Here is a 27,266-nt window from a genome sequence, read left to right as displayed (position 1 = left end):
GCCTAATTTAATTTAGTTCAACTTGATGATCCGATCCCATCATTGAAATTTCTGGTAATTGTCAAATACGGGCATTGGTCCCATGTTCAAAGTCGGCATTAGGGTTTGTAATTATATATAGTTATTTTAGGTCATTTTCTTGATATCCTGAGAAATTAATGTAATTGAAGCTATTTGATTTAGCAATGTATCGAGCTAGTCATACACGTTTGATGATCAATTTAACTATATTGCCGCCACACGTTTTGTCATTAAGCTTGACGATTAACACCATAATTAAATAAGTTAACTTGGTCTACACTAACTCGATGACACAAACATTTGTCTTCCAAGTACTTCCAACATTGAACTTACAGATAGTGAGATACATAGGTAGATGAATCAATTTTTTCGCGATCAGCCGGATTGCAAATTTCGAATGTGAAAGCATGTAAATTTCGTCTCGTTGTGTACAATTATAATTTGATAGCTCGAGACATCAGCTAGAAGCCAAAAATATTTCTTTCGCAGGAGATTACATTTGTCAAAGCAGTATGGGGGTCATGTTGTTAATATTGATAAAATCTAAAATTTTAGCAAGGTAAAGACACATCATATGCCAGATAGTCTTCCATGGTCGACTATTGAAGCAGCCTAAAGCTTTATAGATATTCAGTAATCAACATAAAAGTGTAATTCGTACAATCAATATCATTTGTATTGTAGTGAAGGGCATGGAAAATGGGTTGACGTTTGATTAAAAAAATATCATATATATATATATATATGATTGATGTACTATTAGTTTTTCTATTTTTGAGCAATATTGTTTGTTGTGCTTACATGTAGATCAATTTTTGATGTTCTTTTTTTAGTTTTCATACATATACTCACTTTTTGAAAAATAAAAATAAAGATATGACTCCGTGAACATTGAACATGCCACTCTTTAAATGCTCAAAATAATTATAAAACAATATTATGACGATGAATCGTTCACAACTTTGACATAATCATCTATATGAGAAACATATATTCCAACTTATGTGTTAGCAAACTTGGGACAGCTATAGAAAGTTGAAACTCAACAAAATGGTGAAAAAATTTCCCCTTTAAATAGAAATGCGGTCATTTTCGACCAAACTAGCTAGGTCGGGTTTTACTAGATGTTTAGATCGAGATTCTAACTTATAATTTTACCTTTCTTAGGGTTAAGAAAGGCTGGTATACTTGGTATTACAGTGGCTTGATTCCAAAGCTATTCACCTCATTTTCACCACCCAAATGTACAATAAACTCTTGATCAAATAGTCAGAACTTGAATACTACTAGAGCATAGAGACTGGGTCTATCATCGTTAACTCCATGTCTCCTTTGACTAGCACTCAAATGATTCTCGCATCGATTTCAGGACAACACAAATAATCCCCACGTGTTCTAATATTTCCTCCACCCCACATATGATATTACGTGAAATTTCATAGAAAAATAAATCCTAATGGCAGTTAATTCCCGTACTTAAAATTTGGACTATTTCGGTTTTTGTACAGGAACACCTTGAAGTTTCAACTTTGCGGACGTCACACGGACTCGCCTCGTCTATATATTCCCCTCCCTGCTCACATTTTCCTTTAGCCTTCTTCTTCTTCCTGGCTCATTGTTCAAACTTAAAGAGCATTACACAAAACTCAGAACACAATGGTGAGAGCTCCGTGCTGCGAGAAGATGGGGTTGAAGAAAGGACCGTGGACGCCCGAGGAGGATCACGTACTCGTCTCTTATATTCAGCAGTACGGCCACGACAACTGGAGGGCGCTTCCCAAACTGTCTGGTGAGTTGTTTTCTGACGAGTGATGAGTTACCCGGCTCTGATTGTGGATCTGATGCAGTACTGGTTGAACTGACTCGAGTCATGTTGTTGCGGTTGTTTTTGTAGGGTTGTTGAGGTGTGGGAAGAGTTGCAGGCTGCGGTGGATGAACTACCTGAGGCCGGATATCAAGAGAGGGAACTTTAGCAGGGAGGAAGAAGAGGCCATCATCAATTTGCATCAAATGTTGGGGAATAGGTATGAACTTGACTCATCTCTCATGACTGATAAAATCTTTTCCACTGTGTTGGTTTTCTCCAGTTCATAAAAAGATGATTCATGGCATGCATGGGGGATTTGTTTTCGAGTCATTAGGGGTTTGATTCAGTTTCATGGTTCTCCATTCATAGTACTTAGATCGTTACTAGGGATTTATATATCACTGAAAGTCTCGAAGAAATAATCAATATATATAGTATGAACTTATACTGTTTTCGAAAGGATTATGAATTTCTACGTGTTTCTGGAAACTTGGAAAGTGTTTAAGCTTCTGCTCAACCCTGCAAGAAGAAAATTCTTGCAAGTGCTGACCCTGCAAGATAAAAATTCTTGCTTTGAAAATTTTTCCCTTCACTTGACATTTTCAAAACAAGTTATATATGCAGTAAAAATTTCTTGTATTGCCGACATCACATGTATATTCGACTATTTGGGTTAATTCCATTTACATTAGACTAAATGCAAGTTAAATTTGCGAAAATAATTCACTAGGATTTTGTGTACTGCCGACGTTTGAATGGGATGGGCTACTACATGTCTAATAGTGCGACATGTGGGACTGGCCAGATTCCTTGTTGCATAACTTTCTCATTGTGTTCTTGGTTTAAAAACAAACACAACACGTTTCTCAAGCGTTTATAATAGTAGCACACATCCAACATCACAACTTTGCTTAGTGCACATAATCATTCTTGTGACAGACCAAAACAGACTTGAGTTCACATGCATACACATTTTTTAACTTATCCTACTCTGATTTTCACTTCCACTTGAATCCACAGATGGTCAGCAATTGCAGCAAGATTGCCGGGTCGCACGGACAATGAAATAAAAAACGTTTGGCACACCAGCTTGAAGAAGAAGCTCAATCTCAAGCAAAACCCTACTCGAACAGAAGCACAAGGTCAAGAACACGAACCCAAACCGGAATCGAAGCCGGAAAATGCTTCGTGTTATGCAAAATCCGAGAGCTTTGAATATGGTCCGGTTTCTCCACCTCAGTGCACTACTTCAAATGCTGATGAGACCTCCTCCTCCACCACCAGCGAGAACAACAACAGTAGTGCTAACATGGACACGAACATCGACGAGAGCTTTTGGTCAGAAATACTATCATCTGATCGGAACACTTCTAATGAGACGGTGAGTAGTAGCCATTTTGATCAGGCAATCGGTTTTGCAGAAGATCCACAAGTGAACACAAGTGTTGAATTACCTATGGACTATGGTTTCAATGGCTCATACATGTACGATGACTGCATGGATTTTTGGTACAATGTTTTCACTAGAGCAGGGGAAATTCCAGAGTTGCTAGAGATTTAATATGATCGATCAGGAATACTGTTTTGTAGTTTTGTCAACATTTCCAAAAAAAAAAAACATTGAGTTGGGAACATGGAATTTGAGTTGTCATGCAAATCCAATATCTTTGACCTATACTGTATAAAAAAACAAATATCTTTGACCTACACAACAGTATGTAATATCCATATTTACATATATGACGATAAATTTTTCGTTATTGTGGTAAAACGAATCATTATTTAAGTAATTATAGTTCTATTATAGGTAATTATTGCAAGTGAAATATTTTACAAATTTGTAAATAAATTGTTGTAAATATAGTAATTTTGTTCAATAATGATATGTAAATGTGTAAAATGAATGTGATAATTTTATTGTCAATGTCGTAATTTAGTTCAATTATTTTATTGTTAATGTAGTAATTTTATTCAATTAGTATTAAATAACATTATGGTATACATCATCGTACCATAAACAGACGCATATATAAATTGAGGCTAGCTATATGCGTTTCGATCAAACGTTGCGCGAGTATATATACCGGCCGTTCAATTCTGTCGGGAGGAACGTTTGTACCTTTGTTTATTCAAGAATGAACAAACAGAAGATAAGACGCAATTCACACGAGTTACTTCATGGTATATAAACGAAAATATATTTTCATTCTGGGTAACAAAATTATCCTTTTTGGTTCATTGACTTCTTTCTCAGCACACCCTAGCTAGCTAATTACCACCGATATGAGACCTAGACCGTAACTTTAGAGATCCTGGCCGTGTCTTTGGTCGGTTAGTGACTCTCGATTTGCTCATTGATAAATGATAAATGTATAGTTTTGCCCAACCAGTGATAAGACGGTACGGTAAACTAAAACCTCAAACTATATATTGATGCTTTCATGGATTTTCATCATTTTTCGATGAATTCTAAGTTAATATCATCTACTTACTCTTTGAAATTTTGATCAATTACATATTTATGAGTTCTTTTTATTGGTGAGAAATTCTTTCGCGAGAGTTCTTTCCTGGATGGAGATCAATCATTTGTTGATGATATGAAATTAGGTCCTGAATAACAACATTATTTACCCTTAGAATTGATGGAATTGAGAGAAATATTTTTTTAAATTAAGAAATATAGTGGAATTTGAACCAAGTGGTCCGACTGACTTGATATATATAGAGACCAATTGGTCACTGAACTAGAAAATTAGAAACTTGTTGGTTTCATATACAAGGTTATCTTTACTAGTATAAAGCAAGTACTAGAGTACTGTCAAAATACGATCATCAGAAAATACAATTTTCATATCTCACATTGGCAAACAAACAACTAGGGATATTTGATAGAACGTTAATTAAAACGTCTATAATAAACCTTGTAAAATATCATCGTTAGTATAGAATAAGCAGGGATCGTTTTTTCCGGGGAATTAAAGGGAACTCTAAACTTTTAGTGTTAACAAATAATGGGGGGTTTGAGATTGATTATTAACTACTAAAATAAAATCTAAATTACTATTTACATGATCGACTTCTCTTTAATAAATTTAAACCAAATTTACCATTACACCACATAATTACAAGTTCGAACCTATCATGCATTCTAATTTGAACAATTATATACTTTTTAGACACTAATACAATTAGAACCTTAGGGGATCATCTAATCATGCAAGATTTCAATTAACATTTAGATTGACTTAGGACATAATCTAAATTTGCATGCAATTGAATTCAATTACACGTAGAGTAGAAATCAAATAAGATTAATTTAAACACCAAAATCTTTGTTGGAGACATGTTTCATGTATGACATCACCACCATGGTTTCACATGTAATTTTCCAGAATTTTTACCACTTTTAATTAACACAAACCGAACCTACTTAGGGCATGATTCGATTTGTGTCAATATGGTTGATGAATCTAGCACTCAAACACAATCTTAGGGACTGCATTCAAGCACTAAATTCATATGCACATATCTGAAAATTATCTAAAAGTTGAGAAAGATGATTATAACACAACAATAGAAATACAAACTCATTAATTATAGGAAACCATCAATTCGACAAAGAACCAAAAATCCAATAAAACAATCTGAAAATTTCGATTCTTAATATAAAATAATAATCTCACACAAACATCATACTACAATCTTCATAGACAAAGTATTGTAGAAATCAAAAACAAACAAACCCATGAAGAAGAGTTGCAAGAATCACACGTTGTATGAACTTTGGAGGTGTGTCTTCAATGGTGATTTTGGTGGAGTTGAAACTTGTATATGGGGGAGAATGACTTGTTGTTTTGGTGAATGATGTTTGAGGTAGTATTTTGGCAAAGGTTTGGCTCTTCAATGTAAAAGAGAAGTGATCTTTTTTCTTTGTGAATGATATGTTATTTATAAAAGAGTTTTGTCTCTTTAAATATTATAGCTTAGACTTTTTCTCCTCAATTTTTTCACTTATTTTTGTCATTAGTGGGTGCAATTTCTTTTGATAAATTCCTTCTTTTTTCTTCTTTTTTGGTGTCTCCTTCTTTCTCTTTTGCATTATCTATTATTATTCTCTTCCTTTTTCTTTATCCTCAAATTCTTTCACTTATTTTTGTTATTGGTGCGTGCAATCTCATTTGATAAATTATTTCATTTTCGCCTTTTTAGGTGTCTCCTTCTTTCTCTTTTGCATTATCTTTTTTTATTCTCTTCCTTTTTCATTCTCTCTTTTTCTTTCACTTATTTTTGTCATTGGTTGGTGCAATCTCCTTTGATAAATTCCTTCTTTTTCTCCTTTGTAGGTGTCTCATTCTTTCTTTATTTTTCTCCTTTGCTTGATTTTTCTTCTATTTGTTTCCTTCATCGTACAATCTGAAAATAATAAAAGACAAGATAAAAAATATCAAGTAAGTTACTAGAATAGGAGAGTAAGATTAGGAAAGTTATGGAATAAAAGTTTAAGTTCAAGTAAGATTTCCCAAATGGTACGTTTTCTAGTCTAAAAAGGATTCCTAATGCAAGAAGGACTCTCAAAATATCGTCAATGCGACCAAAACGTAGAAAAATGAAGACTCCTAATCCCACTAGGTTTCCTAGTCCGACAAGGATTCCTACTCAAACTAGGACTCTAGACTAATTCTGCGTTTTTAACTCATGTAAGTACAAAAATGCATCCAATACCGCCCAAGACTCTTACTACGACTCAATAGTACAACAATAAGCGCTAAACAAAGTACAAATGGAGGTAAAAATATGTTAAGAACGTCGTACAAAGTGTTCTTATCAATATTACGATTAACATTTAAATAAACTAAATAAAATATATTAATTATTTCCAGATTTAACCGTACTACCAACGTTTTCACGTAGAGAACTGTCCACTTTTTGCACACCCATAGGGTGTGGCGGTTTCTAGTGAAAGATTATAGTTGCACTTAGGAAGTTATTAGCAACTAGCTAGTATGAACTCGAGCACTTTCAAAGAATCCAGCTTTACTGCTATCATCAATTATCAACAATGAAAAATACCATGCATTTTATATATCTTTACCTTCTTCTTTTTTTTATCTAGTTGAAATTAGTAACTTTCATTTTCATCTGTGTTCAGTCTCGGCAGCTCTCTACTCTCCAGTTTGATCAATTAGAGGAAGGATGTGCTAGGAGTATCAGCTCGTGTTTGTTACTTGGTTTATTTGTAATAGAAAACAAAAAAGCAGTTGAGGTGCTTCATCATTAATCAGCAATCAGTTACGCGTACGCAAGGGTCTAAATATCGTTTATCGGGGTCGTATTGGTTAAGGAAAAAAATGATATATCGGGGATATATCAAGAATATATCGGATTTATCGGATTTGCTAATTTTTAGTTAAAATTATTATATTTATACACATATACTCAAAATATTTATACACAAAGCATATACACAAGTAATATAATCAAAATATACAACATATTGCCTACTGTCTACACAAGTCATATAATCAAAGCATATACACAAGCCATATAATCAAAGTATACACCTTCATGCCTAGCGCATACTCAAGTCATATAATCCAAGCACATACAACCTACTACCTACACAACCTATTGCCTAGTGCCTACACAAGAGCTGATGAATCTGTGATTCTTTGCAAAGCCGCTACAAGTATAAAAATGAAACAATCAGGCAGTAATATCATCAACATCTATTGTTAAAACATATCATATCATAATCCCTGTTAATTACAATTTATAAGTTTCATAGTTACATTTCTAACATTATTTGAGTTTTAGACAAGATTTTAACATTACATCTCTTCTTAATCTTACTTTGAAAGCTTGTTTTCCTTCTAAATGCCGTCTCATGTAATAACAATAAAGCAAACTAGTCATTATCAAGTTCCACCTAAAGATTGTAAGGTTAACCAGAACACTATAAACGTAAACATAAACATATGCTATCCATTATCTTAAATAATAACTGGGAGGCAGCATGAATCACAACCAACACATATTGTAACTTTTTCCTATCAGAATTAGTACTGCAAAACTTCTATACTCACCACAGGCATATCAAGTTCCCGTAATCGTTGTGTCTCATATATCTTCTTGATTTGAGGGCATGTGAATCTTTCGTAAGACCGGGAACCTGTAAGCTTGGATAGCTGTAGTGCTCCACCAACAGCCTCTTTTAACTCTTTACACTGTGCAGTGGTGTTGCTATCCATCTATATCGGCGATTCGTTAACAGAAAAGGCATCATGTACTGAGCTGATGCACCAAGGTCTTTCTAGAGTCCAATGATAACAAGATTGAGGAACTCTCACTCTTCCATTACACACTACCATGTTGTTGCCCATTACTAGAAACAACAATGATCCTCCAAAAATCCAAATGTTAATTCTTAAGCTTATCGAGTACAAGATCTAGAGCTTCCACCCACATCAAGGTGGGAGAAACAATTCTACCATTAACCGAGACATCTCTGTAAACTCCATCTTTGGTTTTGTAATGAGGCAAACTAGTGTCAAATTGGACAAGCTCTGAGGTAACAAAACTGAGATTGGAATCTAACACAATTTCCTTCAATGACCTACTCTCCACTAAATAGGGAGCAATATGACTGGCAACGACATAAGCAGGAGCTAACTTTTCAAGTTTATCCTCCAGGCCAGGGGCAGTGGCCTTCAATATAAAAGCAAATCACAAACAATTAATCAACTGGAAACTAAAGGTCTACTGATTATAGCATTCTTAGCAAAAATACTTAAGTAAGGCAGCAACTTAGAATGGATCACAAAAGGAGTGATCAAATGATTATTGTGATAATCACATACCTCTAATAGTACTTTAGACCAAGTCCTTTCCTTTATATCCATCAAGCTCATCCATGCACCATCAGTTTCATCAATGCAGGCATATCCCCCAATTAGAAGAGACTCCAAAAAAGAACTAACAAGAGAGATCCTCTCAGTGATGTTATAAACTTATTTATACATCCACATGTTTTCAAGTTTCAATTGTGCCCGAGTTCCTCACTTCCTCAGTTCCTCATATCCAAGTTCAACTAACCATAATTATAGGTTCTTGATGACATAACCAGAAATCCAAAATCATAGAACCTACTGCCTATGGCTATACAACCTACACATCTGAGTTCCTCATATCCTACTAATCCAAGAATCTAAGATATAAAACAACGACAACAACATAAATTAACAAGAACTAATCAAGCCCAAGTAAACAAATTGATTGTGATTGAAACTCAAAAGGAGATAAAGCCATTATACTTCTTCTTCTTCTTATTCGAAGGTCAACGACGAAGGCTGAAGCCGTCGGCCTTTTTATATTCCAATTTGTGAGTGAAACGATGCCGTTTCGCAAAAAAAAATATCCACCAATATAACGGGTCAATATCGGGTTAACCCGATATATCGTCGTTGACCAGCTTTTATGCGTTGACCGATAAATATTGACCGATATACTCTTATCGTATCGTATTCTAAATATCGCCGATATTTCGAACACTACCCGTACGTACGTAGTTCTTCTATTATAATGGATCAATGGATCAGAAACATAAAATTAACGTGAAAAATCTTTGGTTTGGCTTCATTTGTTTTGGCTCCACAGTCCACTCAATTAAGAGCATGATTTGATTAGACTAGCTAGACTTCATATTAAATTAATCTGGAAAATCTGGAGTACGTAATGATCATTTTATCAACTTACCAGTTTATAATGTAAACCTGGATCGGATAACTATCCTTTTAAAGGCTGCATGAAGAGAACACAACATAAACGTGCTAGCTGAAAGTTGATCGCACTTCGATCTTGATCAGAATATATCGAGCTGGTGAAACTCCAATAGATAGCTAGAGCCTCCATAAAAAAAGAGTCGAAAGTATCTCCAAGTCTGCCAGTTGTTAACAACTCAGTTTCGATCGTCACCACAACATATATGCATACGCCTCAACGTACTTTCCTTTCGCACTAAAACATTCTGAACCAAATTATATATTTACTTAGGAAAAGTACAAGCAAAATCAATTCTCTCTTATATATCCTCGTGACACTTTGAATTTGATTTGAGCTCCTCCAAATAACTCAGAACTCGGTTCGTAATGGATTTTGCAAGACTTAATAGTGCTCATATATTAGAAAAAAAAAAGTATAGCTAGCTATGAGCATGATCAAATCTGGTTCAAATGGCAGCGATTCAGACACATGTTATAATTGCATTATCCAACTTGGCCGGTTACATATTAAGACGATGAGATGGATCTGTACTACATGAAATGAAAGAGGACAAGCTAGTTGATAAAGATTTTGCTATTGTATTCAATCAGTTCACGGTAATCTTGAGAAATAGGCTGAATTTAATTGAGGAAAAAAATTGTATACATACTTGCATGTAACCTACCCATTTCGTATTCAATCAAGTTCAATGTGCATACTAATTTTGTGCCTTTGTACGTAAATACATATATTTAAAAAGAATTTACAAGGCTTTCTTCTACATCGTCAACTGAAAAATTTGTTGTGAATGTTCCTTCTTAAATATCTTTAAATTCAAATAATCTATCAAGGATGGATCGAATATAAAAAGACTTAACACATAAAATACTTGAAATGGTTTGATTATATTGCTTGATGAATCATTCACAGATTACACTTCATTATATAGGCTAATTCTAGCACTATTATACCCACTAATTTCCACTAATTACTCCGTGATTTACGGAGGGAATCACGGGCCGTGATTCCCGGCCGAATTCACGACGACACTCCTCCTCAAGTTGGTGCATACATATCAACCATGACAAACTTGTTAAGTGAATCATAAAAGGCCTTTTAGACACTCCTTTTGTGAGCATATCGACAAGTTGCTCTTCTGTAGAAACAAAAGGAAAACTGATGATCTTCGCGTCTAGCTTCTCCTTTATAAAGTGACGATCAACCTCCACATGTTTTGTACGATCATGTTGCACAGGATTATGGGAGATATTAATGGCTGCCTTGTTGTCACAGTACAGCTGCATAGCACATTCAGGCTTAATACCCAAATCTTGTAGCAAACTTCTAAGCCATAACAATTTGCACACTCCATGAGCCATACCTCTGTATTCTGCTTCAGCACTAGATCGTGCTACCACATTTTGTTTCTTACTCTTCCATGTAACAAGATTACCCCCAACAAAGGTAAAGTACCCTGATGTGGATCTCCGAGCTGTAATATTTCCAGCCCAGTCTGCATCTGTGAAGCCACAAATTTCGAGGATATTATTGTGATTAGAGAACATTACTCCTCTCCCCGGAGCTGATTTTAAATACCTCAAAATCCTTACAACAACATCCATGTGGTCCTCACTGGGATTATGCATGAATTGACTCACTACACTCACTGCATACGCAACATCTGGTCTGGTATGTGATAGATAAATTAGGCGTCCAACTAGCCTCTGATAACGAGTTTTTTCAGTAGGGACTTGATCTGGGTACTCTGCTAACCGATGGTTCTGCTCAATAGGAGTATCAATGGGAGTGCAGTCCAACATACCTGTCTCTGTTAGAAGATCAAGAATGTACTTCCTCTGACAGAGATAGATACCTTCATTTCCTCGGGCTACTTCAATGCCTAAAAAATACTTGAGTGTACCTAGATCCTTCATCTCAAACTCTTTGGCAAGCTGTTTCTGTAATCTATCCACCTCAACAGTATCATTGCCAGTAACTACCATATCATCAACATATATAATCAAGGTTGTTACCTTCTCTTGTTGATGTTTGAGAAATAACGTGTGGTCTGAATTACTCTGTCTGTAGCCAATTTTTCTCATGAATTATGAGAATCTTTCAAACCAAGCACGAGGTGATTGTTTAAGACCATACAAAGACTTTCTCAATCTGCATACAGAGATAGTTGGAGAAGCAGCCACATATCCAGGCGGAAGATCCATGTATACTTCCTCTGTTAGTTCTCCATGAAGGAATGCATTTTTAACATCAAACTGCCTAAGTGGCCAGTTCAAGTTAGCAACAATAGAGAGCAATACCCGGATAGTGTTTATCTTCGCAACAGGTGCAAATGTCTCATCATAGTCTATGCCATATGTCTGGGTGAATCCCTACGCTACTAGGCGTGCTTTATACCGGCTTACTGACCCATCTGGATTATGCTTCACTGTAAACACCCAATGACATCCTACAGTCTTCTTGCCATATGGTGGAGGTACAAGCTCCCAAGTATTTTTTTTGTAATGCTTCTATCTCTTCCTCCATTGCTTTCCTCCATTTTGGATCTCCCAATGCATCCTGCACTTTGTTAGGTACTGATACAGTAGATATGTGATTCACAAATGACTCATATGACTTAGATAATCTTTTGGTAGATATAAAATTTACCACCGGATACTTAGTTTTAGTCTGAAGGGTAGGTTCATATTTTTTTGTTGTTGACCCCGAGTAGACCTATTTGGCAAAACATATTGTCTACTATTAGCCCTAATAGAATGACTAACCTCAGATAAGTGATCTTCTTTACCAGGAGAGCATTGGTCAGGGGTATAAACAGCTGTATGGGAGTCATGAGGGGCAGTTGTGTTGTCAGCTTATGGTGCATGAATCTCTCGAGTGATGACTTCCGGGGGTGCCTGAATCTCTCGAGTGATGACCTCCGGGGGTGCCTGTGTGGCTGACACATTGGTAATCTTAACAGAACCTGTTACCATATCGACTGGCTCACTTGTCTCCCCCTCTCCATGATACAACTCTTCAAAATATGAATTCTCCCCTTGAAGAGCAGTATCAGAAGAGGGAAAATAACTCATGTCCTCAAAAAAGGTAGCATCTAGAGTGACATAGTACTTCCGGGTAGGGGGATGATAGCACCGGTACCCTTTCTGATGTACTCCGTACCCAACAAACACACATTTAACTGCTTGGACATCCAACTTAGAACGCTGATGTTGGGGAAGATGAACAAAAGCAACACAACCGAAAACACGGGCATGAAGATTTTGAAAAGAGGGTAATGAGACATGAGATGCAAACACCTCATATGGAACTTTCCCCTGAAGGACACGAGATGGAAGACGATTAATAAGGTGGGCGGTAGTAATGACAGCATCACCCCAAAGGTATTTAGGCATGTGGGCACTAAAAAGAATACACCGAGCCATATCAAGTAAATGACGATTTTTTCTTTCAGAGACCCTATTTTGCTCAGGTGTGTAAGGACATGTTGTTTGATGAAAAATTCAGTGTGTGTTAAGGAACTCCTGAAAGACATTATTCACATATTCCCTCCCATTATCAGAACGAAGAACTCGAATAGTGGCATTATATTGTGTTTGGACATAGGCATGAAAGGCACGAAAAGCTGGAAAAACCTCATCTTTAGTTTTAAGAAGAACAATCCATGAAAGACGTGTGCAATCATCAATAAAAGACACAAAATAACGCATTCTTGACACAGTTGACTCCTTAGAGGGTCCCCAAACATCAGAATAAATTAATTCAAAAGGAAGAAAACTTTTAAGAGAAGTACTAGGGGAATAAGTAGATTGATGACTCTTGCCCAAAACACAGGTCTCACAACATAACAAAGACTCGTCCACACTAATAAACAAAGAAGGCATGGATGTTTTCATAACACTAAAAGATGGATGCCCTAAGCGACGATGCCATAACCAAACTTCACTTAGCTTGTTAGAAGTGGAGAGTAAAGCGGTCCGAGACTGTCCCCCTGTTTTTTTCCCGGCGTATATCAGATCCAGATGAAACAACCGGCCCCTCAGATACCCCCGACCAATTACCCGTCCGGTGAGAAGATCCTGAAATATCACATACATAGGAAAAAAGGTCACAGAGCACTAGGCGTCAGCGTTCAATTGGGGAACATATATCAAATGATGTGATAAAGCAGGTACATAGAGTACATTATGAAGCTCTATGGTGGGAGTAATACGAACGAACCCTGTCCCTAACACCGGGAATGCCTCACCATTAGCATTAGTAACATAGGGTACGGGTGGAGTGGACAATACGGTAAAATAAGATTTTTCATAAGTCATATGATCAGATACACCAGAATCAATAATCCATGTATCAAAACTAACAGAGTGAGAAATATTGAAAGCCATACCAATTTGACCACGGCCAACGATGGAGGCTGTAGGTGCTCATCCAGCAGTATGATGATCATGCCCAACCACACCATAGATATCTGGTTCTTGAACTAATTAAAGAGCTGTCTTTGGCTGTGGACGATGATTAGGCCGTTTAGGCCTAAGGTGTGGATACAATTTCCAACAGGTCGCACGAGCATGGTTAGTATCATGACAATAAGAGCAAGGAGGGCGGGGCTGATTCCCGAAGCCTGGTGGTGGTCCTTGTCGATGAAAGGGAGCGGAAGTGACTTGCGGAAGGGGTGGTGCTGGAGAACGAGCATGGACAGTGAGACTGGAAACTACAGCCGGTGCCTGAAGAATACTCTCCTGTTGAGACTCATCCTTTCGGATATAGGTGAAAGCGGTGAGTAGGCTAGGTGGTTCGGTCATTTGGAGCAGTTCGCCTTTTCGCACTAGTATGTTTGGCATCAAGACCTTTTAGGAAATGGTGAACTCATTCAAGCTCCTTCTCCTTTTGGTATCAAACAATATCCTCTTGATTTTTAATCATGCAAGGACGTTTCACATCAATCTCAGCCCAAATATTCTTCAGTTTGGTGAAATAGTGCGCCACCGGTTGCCCATCCTGGTGAATGGCTAAAGCTGTGCACATTAACTCATGAACCTGTATGAAATCAGAGTCATTAGTATATAAGTCGGCTAGTGTCTCCCATATTGCCTGTGTAGTGGCACAGGCTTCTACCAGATCAACTATCTCATCATTCATAGCTTTCCACAAGACGGACATGACAAGACCATCGTCGTCGTCCCATTTAGTGTAGGCAACAATATCCGTAGGACTAGGAGCCTTAGTGACGCCGGTGACATGTCCCATCTTATGCATGCCTCGAAGATGAGCAGTCATGAGTCGTTTCCATTTACGAAAATTGGTTCCATTTAGTTTGGCGCCCCCAAATGAGCCACTGGCAGAACCCTTAACATATACTTCGAATGTCGGAATATCAGAGATCTAAGAACCATCAGCTTCGTGTCCAGAACCCATTTAAAAGAAACAGTGTAAAGAAAAAAAGACAGAGGAGGCAGAAACAAAAGCACAAAGAAATGGAGAAGAATCTGCCGCCGGTACACTGGAACTATCGGTGAAGATGCACTAATGGGTCGGGTCAAGTGAATCGGGTCGGGTCGCACTGAGCTGGGCTGGACCTGAGCTGGGCTGGGCAGGGTAGCACTGAGATGGGCTGGGCCGAGTCAGTGTGAAGGGCCGGGCCGAAACCGGGTCGGGCGGTGCAGACCGTTTTGAGAGATGGAAAAATCCTCGGGAAGGATCGGCGAGCTGTGATGTCGGGCGTGGAGCGGCGACGTCCAGCGAGGAGAGACAGCAGCAGCGGTCGGGTACTCCGGGGAGGTAGCAGCAGCGGTCGGGTACTCCGGGTCGAGGTCGGGGAGGCAACAGCGGCGCCGGAGCAGCAGTCGGCGACGTCGGGAAGGCAGCTAGGATGAGCGGCGACGTCAGAGAGGGCCGGAGAGCAGCGGTGAGGCAGCGGTACGGGAGGAGGCAGCTATGAGCACCCCGGTGGTAACCGGCCGGAAAAAAAAACCGGGAAAAAAACCCAGGAAAAACAGAGCACGAAGGAGCTCTGATACCAACTTAAAATGGTTTGATTATATTGCTTGATGAATCATTCACAGATTACACTTCATTATATAAGCTAATTCTAACACTATTCTACCCACTAATTTCTACTAATTACTCCGTGATTTACGGAGGAAATCACGGGCCGTGATTCCCGGCCGAATTCACGCCGACAAAAATAATCAACATGCAGATCTATGAGGTATAGCCAGAAAATAAGGGAAGATCACTCCTATATATAATAAGATCGATTAAGTCTGTACACGAAGTTGAGGGAAGTCCAACGTCTATGAGGTTTAGCCGCTGGCCGGAATTGGACATTTTTCCTTTTTGAGCCTTGCACATTCATCATGCCGTCCACAGCATAATACTGTTTCTATTTTCTCATAGAGCCCAAATAAGCATAGCAACTTATCATTACTCAACTGCAAAGCTTGATGATCATCCAATTTAAAAGATTAAAAGGGGGAGAATAGTAACCTGCAAATTGAGGCTGTAATGGTTTCTCTTGCAACGGAGCTTGACTGCTCACATGAGTAGTTCCATGAAATACATAGAGTTTTTATGTCCAGTGACGGTGTACCTTTTTTTTTATACAAAAAGTTTTGGTGAGAGTTTGGTTTTTACGCTACACCACCATCGCCGGGACAAATTTACAATCTCAATCTTAAAGGACTTACGACGGACATGTACATGTCACACGACCCTCAAATATGGATTTCTATAGGAGAATCTACAAATCGCGAACTAACGAGGCTTGCTAGCAATAATGATCAAACATGTGTGGTGATACATCTCAAGCTAGAGAAATACCAAGCATTTTCTTATGATCAAACCTCAACATATTGCATAGTCCCTTGAGAAATTCTTTCATCCCTTAAAATTTATCAGTATATCTATGGTCTTGTGGTACCGGAGTTACGTTAGGTCTTGAACATCGGCAATTTTCCTAATCGTCTAAGCGTGGCGCTGTGCATCCCCGTCAAAATCTCGTTGCTAAAAAATCAAAATGAAAAAGAAAATAAAAAGAAGATACCCCCTATTAGGAATCTAACGACGTCGTTTTGGAAGGACCTTAACCACCTCGCTGCTTCTATCTGCAGCGGAGAAAAGAGAGACCTATATATAAAGCTTCCGGATAAACAATTCCTCCTCTCATTTTGCTCCGTTCAGGCTTAAGCTAGCGATTTTTGATCTTCATTCTCTTCACCGCGACTCCAAAATGGCGACTGCTTCTGGTTCGTTTCCTCCCCCTTCTCTTCTTCCTCCGCACATCTCTCTTATCATTACTTTTGTTTCTATGATTTCTTTACCCGTTAGAAAATCCCGTCCTTTGTTTGATTCCGTATCCAATTGATTGAATTGAAGCTTTGAATCGTATCGATTACTTGCTTAGATTAAAATTTTGGGGGCTTTTTGTCGAAATTGGATCGGTTCATGATATTTAGGGTTTTCAGGACCTGAACTAATAACCAGAAAGTTGAGATTCGATGGGGTTTTACAATTACTATATTCAATTTAGTTGGGAGTTGGTTTTTGAAGCTGAAATTATGAGTCTAGTATCGAAATCGAAGGGCTTGAAGAGTATGAGTTGCATAGTTTTGATGTGTTTATTGCCTGTTGTTGTGTTGTAGTGGCATTTAAATCTAGGGAAGATCATCGTAAGCAAATTGAATTGGAAGAAGCCCGAAAGGCTGGACTTGCGCCAGCTGAGCTCGACGAGGATGGAAAAGAGATCAATCCTCATATTCCTCAGTATATGTCCTCTGCGCCTTGGTATCTTAATGCTGAAAGACCTGTAAGTTGCTCATTTTTTTGGTTCTTTGGCTAAGCTGTTAGGTTTGGGAAACAAGCCTCGGTGTGAGGCATGAGCTCCGGTACTGATACGTTGTTTGTTCTGGTGTTTTGTTTGTGGTTTGATGCAGAGCTTGAAACATCAAAGGAAATGGAAATCAGATCCGGAGTACACAACGTCGTGGTACGACAGAGGTGCAAAGATAGGCCAGGCTGATAAATATAGGAAGGGTGCATGTCAGAAGTAAGTTTCTCTTTCCCTCTTTATAAGTCTATTGGTTCCATCAGGCCGTTCTAGATAATGCAAATGTATTTAATGGATGGAACATATTGGTTACATGTGTTGTTTTGATCATATTTGGGGGTGTGATGCATCCCTTATCCATGCAAGAGTGATATTTTTCTTTCTTCATCATTTTATATTATGAACTGGAGAGTAAATTTTATATGTGTTCGTCTGCAGCTGTGGAGCTATGTCACATGATGTCAAGTCTTGTATGGAAAGACCCAGGAAAGTAGGAGCAAAGTATACAAACAAACATATTGCTCCTGATGAGAAGGTGGAGACTTTTGAGCTTGACTATGATGGAAAGCGGGACCGCTGGAATGGGTATGATGCATCATCCTACTCCCTAGTCATCGAGAGATATGAATCAAGAGATGAAGCACGACGGAAATTCTTAAAAGAGCAACAACTGAAAAAATTGGAGGGGAAAAATAAAGACCAAAACGGTGGGGACGCTGTTAGCGAAGAGGATGAAGAGGAGGCTGAGGAGGATGATCTTAGGGTGGATGAAGCCAAGGTCGATGAGAGCAAACAAATGGACTTTGCAAAGGTGGAGAAGCGTGTTCGTACCACAGGTGGTGGCAGCACAGGAACTGTCAGGTATGTGATTATACAAGCATCATCTTTGTTAGAGGGTGTTATTGTGTGAGAATATAGGTATTATGTGAGAATGTTAATGCTTATTTCTGTGTAGTCATGCTATAATTATACTGTATTGCCCTTATTCATATATACATATATCTACAGAAATCTGCGTATTCGTGAGGATACCGCAAAATATCTTCTGAACCTTGACGTCAACTCGGCACATTATGACCCCAAAACCCGATCCATGCGTGAGGATCCTAATCCAGATGCTGATCCAAATGAGAAATTTTATGCTGTAAGTGTCAGAAAGTTATTTCATATCTATGGTTTGTATATTTAGTACATCATGTTTCACTTACCTGGATTCTGGATCTTGTATTATAGGGTGATAACAAATATAGAAATAGTGGTCAAGCTATGGAGTTTAAGCAGTTGAACATCCATGCCTTTGAAGCATTTGACAAGGGACAAGACATTCACATGCAAGCAGCCCCGTCCCAGGCAGAATTACTTTATAAGAACTATAAGGTAATTAAGGAGAATCTGAAGTCGCACACAAAGGAGACCATTCTAGAGAAGTATGGTAACGCAGCTAGTGGGGAAGCAATTCCCAGGGAGCTTTTACTGGGGCAAAGTGAAAGAGAAGTTGAATATGATCGTGCTGGGAGAATTATCAAAGGACAGGTAAATAATCTATATCAAACTTTAATTCATTGATGGTACATGCGGGTTTTTGTTTTGAAACTTGATATTTTGTCTCATTATGTAAATCACGGAGCATTAATCAAGCTTTCAAAGAGTTGTTATACTAGGTATCTGATCAATCTGTCCTGACTGATACAGGAAACTACACTTCCCAGAAGCAAGTATGAAGAAGATGTTTATGTCAACAACCACACCTGTGTATGGGGTTCGTGGTGGAAGGATCATCAGTGGGGATACAAGTGTTGTCAGCAGACAACACGAAACAGCTATTGCACAGGTGCTGCTGGAATAGAGGCCGCTGAGGCTGCAACAGAGCTGATGAAGGCTAACATTGCTCGTAAAGAGGCTGCTGGAGAAATGGCGCCTCCTGCGGAGGAGAAAAGACCTGCCACTTGGGGAACTGATATCCCGGAAGACTTGGTTTTAGATGAGAAACTACTTGCTGAAGCTCTTAAAAAAGAGGATGCAAGAAGGAAAGAAGAGAGAGATGAGAGGAAACGCAAATACAATGTTCGATGGAATGATGAGGTTACTGCTGAAGATATGGAGGCCTACAGGATGAAAAAAGTACACCATGATGATCCAATGAAGGAGTTTCTTAACTGAATTCAGATACAATATCTATACTTGTGGTGAAGCTTAAGGTCTACATGAAACTGATCATTTCTTGGATCAGTTGTGGCAAAGTATTCTGATCAGGAGCCATCTTTGATATGTGAAGCTCCGAATGTTCATATTTCTGGTCTTGCCAAGGACATCGTTTGTTTTTCATATTTTGTTGGAAGTGCAAGTGTAAGGTCTTTTTCCTTCTGGTGTTAAGTTTAGTCGAATGTGTCGAGCCACTTGAAACTGTGTACTTGTTACAGTTCCCAACTTATAAGACTTCAAGATAATTTCCTATATGAAAATATCATAAGATCAATTCACATATCATTCTTATTTCAAAATGAATCGGCTAAATTTACATCTTGTACAGGATACTGTACTATTTAAGCTGGGGTCTTCATTACAAGCATTATACTACAAATGGCGATTGGCCAACGTCTCCTGATCCTTCATTTCTGCCCTGAAGCGAGCTATAAACTCCTCAGCTCTCTTATCAATTCCATCCATTTGGGGCGAGGCAATTCCCAGCGACTCCCACATATCATCGGCAGCACTAGTTACTCCTTCAGACACATTATTCTCACAAGCTGAAGGTTGAGTTTGCCTGCTTGCTTCAGGAACAAGGCGATCAGCAATAGGCTTGATCACACACACTGCTACTGGAGATTTCTGCTGTTGACAACGCTCAGCAACTAGCTCGGAGACTGCAGGCTCCTTAAAGAGCTTGTCAACATACACATGCGCGTGCCGTTTCTGAAGCAGGCTGCGGCAATTCTGGTGAAAACGCAGAGAAAAGATTGGTTTCCGCTGCAAGCGTAGCTGAAAGAACTTGGAGGGTGGAACTCGTACAGAGATTGTTGTGGAGGGCTTGACTCGGTTTGTGGATTTGTTGATGGCCCTGCGTTTGTGGAGCTTGCTGTGTAATTTGGAAGTGAAGCTCTTCCAAGCCCTTCTGGCTGGTGGAAGCCTCAGCCTCAAGCAAGACATAAATGGGATGCTGATAGGTTGTGCTAAGCTGCTTCTTTTATAGTAGCGTAAGCTGCTGATTGTATTCAATCAACTTTGGATTTTGGATTGGTTCGACATGAATTGGTAGCTTACTTCTTAAGCCACGCGCTTCACTTTACAGAAAATGAGAGAACAAAAAAAGATTATGATTCTAGAATCCAAGTTGCGACTTTCACAGCTTGTACATGAACATTAAGCATATCATTGATCAATTTGCTGAGACGTGTATTTTTGTTTCCATATGGGTAAAGAAAATTGGAAACTAGAAATTCAAGGATAAGATCAGTACAAGCATCTCTTAAACTTGATTTTTACACCTCAACCAATTACCTGATGACGGGAATGGATGCTTTCATTGCTTTGTAAATATTCTCCAAAATTGTTTTGATGCAGAACACACTCCATCAAATATTACTCTCCTGCAACTTGTAAATATTCTCCAGTTGCATGTTGGGAAAAAGCACGGTAAGAAAAGGAGATAGATTGTTCCATTTTATTCAGCATATACGACAAGCCATTTTTCCAATCCTAGAAATATAAGGAAAACATAAAAAAAAAAACTTCAACTGAGAGAAGGCAGTATGCAATAACAAAAGAATTTTGTATAATTTTATTTCTTCAGAATGAAATCTGCCACTCCCAAAAACGAAAATTTGGAGGGATTTCGATTCACTTATGCTCAGAGTAAAGTACTACATTGAATTGATCATACTGAAATCAATATACTACAAAATTTTCTGGCAGTAAATCACAAAACTCAGAGAAATTGAGATGGCACAGGAAAATTATAATTGATACAACATCCATCGGTTATGATCAGAGCTTATGTGAAGAACTATATAAGGGCTTTATATCCAAATTGTTGCATCTCTCTTAGTCTCCATATTGGGAAAAGGGCACCTTCAGGAAGTTCTTCAGGATCGCAAGGTTGCATAGCCCAGGCATAGTGCACGGTTTGAATCGTATCCTAATGTAACAATTTGATTTCACATACATGAGTTTTTGCATGTAAAATCTCCAATTAGTATAAGAGAGAAGACTGGTTCAATGATGCACCCACAAAATCACTTAAAGTCAAATTCATTAAACCAAACTAAATATTTACTGTTCTCAACGATTGAACTAAGTCATCACACGTCTTCACCAACAATGGGATGGACTGACAATTCAAATTCATTCTGAGGCTTGTCATTGCTCAAAGTAGGAGAAAATAGCACATTTGAGTATACGAATATTCAATTTTACCTGGCTGCCTTCTGTTATTGCTCCATTTTTGTCACGCACACAATATACTTGCTGTGTTTGGAACTGCAACAAGTTTGTGAAAAATAGGCATTACTACTAAACATCAGCATTTAAAGAGAAAATTCTGATTGGAGAATAATTAGGAGATACCTACCCCTACAATGATTGTGGGATCGTCTCCGATCAGTTTGGTTTCCATGACTGCCACCTCAGATATATGTAGAATCTGCACTTCCAAAAGCAACCATATATTAGTACCTGATAAAAATACAAATACAGCATGACCTAAACAGACTTCCCTCACTCGTTTTTCTTTTATGTAAGAAAATCCAAAACATTTGCTGATCAAGCTTGTTCAACTAAGTAGAACATCCACTATTATCTAGTAACCTTAATCAGGTCTCCAGTTTGCATGATGTAAAACGATACAGTTACCATTGTGAATGTGTATTGGCATTTAAATAAAATGATATGGGGAACATATCATAGCGTGTCAAATTGAAAAGAAGATTAGGTATGTCCACAGCCAAGTCACACATTGCTTAACTATTATTTACAGTGTACCTTTCTTTTCAATGGGTATTAACAGTTTACCTTGAGCAGAGAGTTATATTGATTAACAACTTTTTGTTTGAATATCAACTGCCTTCAGAATCAAATTTAACTTCACATCCTATTCTTTAACTGAGAAGCGAAGCTAATGAGCTCGGCTGCTTCTCCAACACGGAAAAACACAGATAAGCATGTTTCTTTTTATGATTTTGCCAATACTGAAGGCAAAACAATTGGGCATGGAAATACTAACATCTTCACAGAGAAAACAAACTTTCCTACCTTGTTATCAAAAAAGATACCAGTGCGTTGATAAGCCTCACGCTCGGCTTTACACCGCTCAATCACTTCACTAGCACAGTACTTCTTCAATGTTTCAATATCTCCCTGTTAATAAAATGCTTCAGTTATTCAGATAGAAGAAGCATATCATTCTGATGCCTTACAGTTTAAAAAAGAAGAAGTGAAGTGTCAAAAATCAAGCATTTCCAACCTTCATGTAAGCATTTAACACAGGTTTGACCGCATTCTGAACTTCTACCACAAAATCTGGTAAAGAGAAAGATCTGATCCACCCAAAACATCAATGGAAAAATTAAGTTAGTAAAGTAATCGAAGTATAAGATGAATATAACAAGGAAACAGCTATATGATCATACGGGTCTCGGGTATGGATCTCCTTGATTGATGCTGCAGCACTTGTTTCTTGACAAATACTTTCATTGATACTGTAAAAGACAGGACGGGTAAACTAATAACTCGTATATTTTGCATATACCTCTTTAGGTTTAAGCTAATTTATAATTAATGAGCAGAATAAGTAAACAAGTTTTAGAAGCATACTCCTGAATTTTGTGAACGATTGGGCTATCAGAATTTTCCCAGCGATCCTTCATGTCATCAATGATCTGTCAATTCCAACAAAAACAAATGAAGCTGGAATTCAAGAGACGTGTACAAAATACTATTAGGGACAACTGAATGCCAAAACAAATCTGAAGCAGTTCCTAATTCTGTCTGACACATAGCAAGTAATTCTGCCTTCCTACCTATTTTCATCATTTGCATTGCATCCATAAGAGCATTATATTACGAAAAATAGAAATAATGATCCAAAATAATTTTGTATTTTTTCACCAATATAAAGTATACATTATAATTTACAGATGAGAAAGAACATTTGAATTGCAACTACACACCTCTTCGCTTTTTACTATAACAGGTTCACTTATCCCATTGATACGCTTGTATAGAGGATTCCCTTGCATCTATGTCAGAAGATAAAATAAAAGTATTACACATGAGATAAGGAAAATAGATGGATCTTCTTCATAATACTGTGTAAACATAAAAACTAACCTTCATTTTGATAGCCTCCCACTTTTTGCTCAAAGGAGATTGTTTGGTGGGTACAATAGCAACGTCACTTGTTGCACTTCTCTCAACTCGTGGGATGGAAGAAGGATCACACCCTAGATGCTTTTTCTTACTTGGACTGCCATTTAACTCATCCCTTATAATTTCATACCCTTTTTTCGCCATGTCAACAAACTTGGCTTCCCTGAATCTATGAAAGACCGAGGAAACATTCGATGTAGAAACCTTTGACCTAAATTTTCCAAATAATGTTTCTGCAGTATCACTAGACCTTGAGTGCTGGTGTTTATCCTTGGTGGACGAAGCCTCGCTTCTATCTTTTCCATCAGCAACATGATCAGCTGAAGCACCAGAAGGCCCTGAAGCCTGCTCTTTCCCAATTCCAAAAGATTCTTTGACCTAAATTGGAAAACAAAGATAAACAAAAAAAGGTCAACAAAAAAAAAGTAACTAAGTATCTAATAGTACACGTCAAAAGGAAAGAATTGAAATAACCAAGCGAACCTCTTCTGTGGCAGCCAAAATCTTCTCTTTTACATTTGAAGAGACCTGTACACATAATTGCCATATTAAAACATAATTATCAGAGCAGATGCAGGATCTTATAATTAAGAATAATGACTAGTTGCCAAAGTGGGAATAACAATTGGTGAATATAAAGAGAACGCAGCCACACAACTGCAAAGAACTCTAAATTTTAACATGAGAAACATGTTCATCTAGAAAATTTGAGCCACTGCGAGTTTTTATTCATATTTATTTTCATTATAATATTTATACATATATAAGAAATGCATCACAGTTCTTACAAGTGCACACACATCCAAGAAAGAGCCGCTAAGAAAATCCTGTCTCTACAATCGTACAAACTTTCTATGTACACGAAGCACCGGATAGTTTAGAGTTTTATGAAGTGATACCTTCTTTGCTGCTGCTTCAGCCTCTGTCCAAACACCATCGACCTGCTTATACAGCTGCTCCGTTGTCTGCTTTGTTCTGCATACGGAATTTCATCATATTAGAGCCACCTTGGGTACTGCCCACCAACCTAGACATACAAGGGTATGTCTCAGCCTATAAGCTAAAAAATTTAACATTTCGTATGGCATCACGTCATTATATAACATAATTACCTAACTTTCAGATCATCTTTCACCCCCTTGAGCTCTTCCACTTGCTCCTTCAGCTCCTTGACCGTCCTTTTAAACTGTGGATTCCTGCAGCCAGAGAAAACATACCGAGTTTAATGTTGTAAACCCCTAATCAGTGGTGCAAACATCACTCAGTGCTATAAAACTAATTCATGATCAGACAGACAATCGTGGGCCGGTCTGAAGTTCAAAAAACAAAGAGGCAACTTCAAACCTTTTAATTCACAATCGATAATTGAAGCTATTACCAATAACTAGCAAACTAACTAACATTATTCTAAACAAATGAACCAAAGCCAAAAATAGCAAAGTTTACCCAAAAAAGTTCTCATCTTTAGGCAACCCAACATTATTTACCAATCCAATTTGTCATAATATACTTGGGAACATACAAATGTATAATATAGAGAGCGAGAGAGAATGAGAAGTACTTATTGGTTTCCTCCTTGACCTGCTTGGAGAACTCATTGAAGACACTGAATCGACGATTACCGGAATACCCATTTGCCGAAAGCAATCGAATATTCGACCCTGAAACCTATCCCAAAAAAAATAATCAAATCAAAGTTCCAATCTTTTGATTGGCAAACTTGTTGAGACATTGAGAGAGGACCAAACCAGCTGTTGAGACTGAACAAAGAGGGTTTGTCTGTGGAGGAACAAATCTCGAACAAGCTTTCTACCAGCCATGATCGTTGATTCAACTCCTCCTCAGCGGCGTTCCATATAAATTACAGAGGAGCTCGGTATATAATTTGAAAAGGAAAAAGAGCCGAGGGGTTTTGTTGTGGAGGACGAGGGTGGGAATCAATATCTACCGGTTTCCATACTTGGGAAGAAAGAAAAAGGGAACGTGTGCTTCACAGTTTACAAACCCCTCCAGGAAAGGCCTTTAACACCAGACTCTAGGGTTTAAGGTTTTCCAGTGTTTATGCGACTGCAGGGAAACTAGGGAGTTAGAAAGAGCCCAAAAGGCCTCGTGCTAGTATTTTCCTTGTAATTATCGGTTTATGTGGATACATATAACTTGGATACAGTTGTTGGATTAGTGAATTAAAACCATAATATATATTTTATCAGTTCTCCTTCTTCTTTTTTTTTATAAAGGACGTCACTCTATTTTACCATGATTATAAAGTTAGGAGAAGAATTTACCGCTAAATTAAGAATTGATAAATCTATCATCCTGTCATCAGACTCTTATAAACGTGTTTAGAGGCTATAAGGAAACCAACTTAAAGATATAACACATTTACGGGTCACTGATTAAGAAAACTGTGAAACTCCCTAACAGATAGAATCTAACTAAAGAAAATTTCTAAGTCAAATAATAAGCATCAGAACAACCCACCAGCACACAAAATCCTAATTAAAAGCTAATGCCAAAAACTAAGATCAAAATGCCCTAAGCCACATAGTAAACCTAGCTCAAAAAAACAGAGAAATAAATATAACATGGACTAGGGACTTGGGTCCAAACCCAACCATCCGGCCCAACCAAATTCTAAAACTGGTCATGCCACCACCTCTCCGACTTAAAGATATAACACATTTACGGGTCACTGATTAAGAAAACTGTGAAACTCCCTAACAGATAGAATCTAACTAAAGAAAATTTCTAAGTCAAATAATAAGCATCAGAACAACCCACCAGCACACAAAATCCTAATTAAAAGCTAATGCCAAAAACTAAGATCAAAATGCCCTAAGCCACATAGTAAACCTAGCTCAAAAAAACAGAGAAATAAATATAACATGGACTAGGGACTTGGGTCCAAACCCAACCATCCGGCCCAACCAAATTCTAAAACTGGTCATGCCACCACCTCTCCGACGCCCCCCCCCCCCCCCCCTGCAAGTTAAGGGTTCAAATTAACAATTCAATCAAGTTGAGAATTTGTAGAAAAGGTCAATTTTGAGGTGAAGCATAAATCTTCGACTTTGTGTGTTTGAGTATTTGCCTCTTAGAACAGTAAATATTATAGTCTGGTGCTTTTATTAAAGAAACTATAGTTATATATAGTCTTATATATGGATGCTTATACTAGTTGGAATGTGGTTGTGCTCGTTATTATTGTAGAATTGTGAATGTTTGGTACAACGGACTGTAAATGGTATTGTACTAAATAATAAGTGGTGTGAGCTATATTTAGGGGGGTGTATTCAACTCTGATTTTAAATGATTCAGATTGATTTATCATATTCCGTGGATTTTGAGAATCCACAGATTATTTCAACTCTACACAGATTCAGCCAGATTTCAATGTATTGTATTTAACAGATTTGTCTTGATTTGCTTGGATTTCACCAGATTTCAATGTATTGTATTTAATAGATTTGT

The 27,266-nt window shown here is 37.9% G+C and overlaps 4 protein-coding genes across 4 annotated transcripts; 2 read left to right on the top strand and 2 right to left on the bottom strand.

Annotated features, from left to right (window-relative positions):
• The first annotated feature begins 1,633 nt into the window (after positions 1-1,633).
• LOC126783126 (transcription factor MYB4-like) lies at positions 1,634-3,588 on the top strand. The gene is made up of 3 exons (XM_050508530.1): positions 1,634-1,810; positions 1,916-2,045; positions 2,849-3,588. Exons 1-3 carry the CDS (start codon positions 1,678-1,680, stop codon positions 3,387-3,389), a joined length of 804 nt encoding a protein of 267 aa, XP_050364487.1. The 5' UTR covers positions 1,634-1,677; the 3' UTR covers positions 3,390-3,588.
• Positions 3,589-16,718: 13,130 nt separating this feature from the next.
• On the top strand, positions 16,719-19,917 carry LOC126783117 (pre-mRNA-splicing factor SLU7-A-like). Its single transcript, XM_050508519.1, has 7 exons — positions 16,719-16,851; positions 17,248-17,411; positions 17,539-17,651; positions 17,871-18,293; positions 18,441-18,576; positions 18,666-18,965; positions 19,125-19,917. The coding sequence occupies exons 1-7, from the start codon at positions 16,836-16,838 to the stop codon at positions 19,590-19,592; spliced, it is 1,620 nt and encodes a 539-aa protein (XP_050364476.1). The 5' UTR covers positions 16,719-16,835; the 3' UTR covers positions 19,593-19,917.
• LOC126783128 (uncharacterized) lies at positions 19,900-20,679 on the bottom strand. The gene has a single exon (XM_050508532.1). It carries the CDS (start codon positions 20,577-20,579, stop codon positions 20,007-20,009), a length of 573 nt encoding a protein of 190 aa, XP_050364489.1. The 5' UTR covers positions 20,580-20,679; the 3' UTR covers positions 19,900-20,006.
• A 512-nt stretch (positions 20,680-21,191) lies between these two features.
• On the bottom strand, positions 21,192-25,896 carry LOC126783119 (mitochondrial import inner membrane translocase subunit TIM44-2-like). Its single transcript, XM_050508522.1, has 14 exons — positions 25,544-25,896; positions 25,357-25,463; positions 24,908-24,991; positions 24,695-24,770; positions 24,279-24,323; positions 23,757-24,173; positions 23,597-23,665; positions 23,241-23,305; positions 23,057-23,125; positions 22,891-22,963; positions 22,680-22,784; positions 22,000-22,071; positions 21,846-21,908; positions 21,192-21,567 (listed from the first exon to the last, which is right to left on the bottom strand). The coding sequence occupies exons 1-14, from the start codon at positions 25,613-25,615 to the stop codon at positions 21,436-21,438; spliced, it is 1,449 nt and encodes a 482-aa protein (XP_050364479.1). The 5' UTR covers positions 25,616-25,896; the 3' UTR covers positions 21,192-21,435.
• Positions 25,897-27,266: the final 1,370 nt, after the last annotated feature.

Source organism: Argentina anserina, chromosome 2 (assembly GCF_933775445.1).
Source record: "Argentina anserina chromosome 2, drPotAnse1.1, whole genome shotgun sequence".
NCBI classification, from domain to species: Eukaryota; Viridiplantae; Streptophyta; class Magnoliopsida; order Rosales; family Rosaceae; genus Argentina; species Argentina anserina.
Note: the sequence above shows the minus strand (reverse complement) of the source record. Positions and strands in the feature narration are given on the sequence as shown.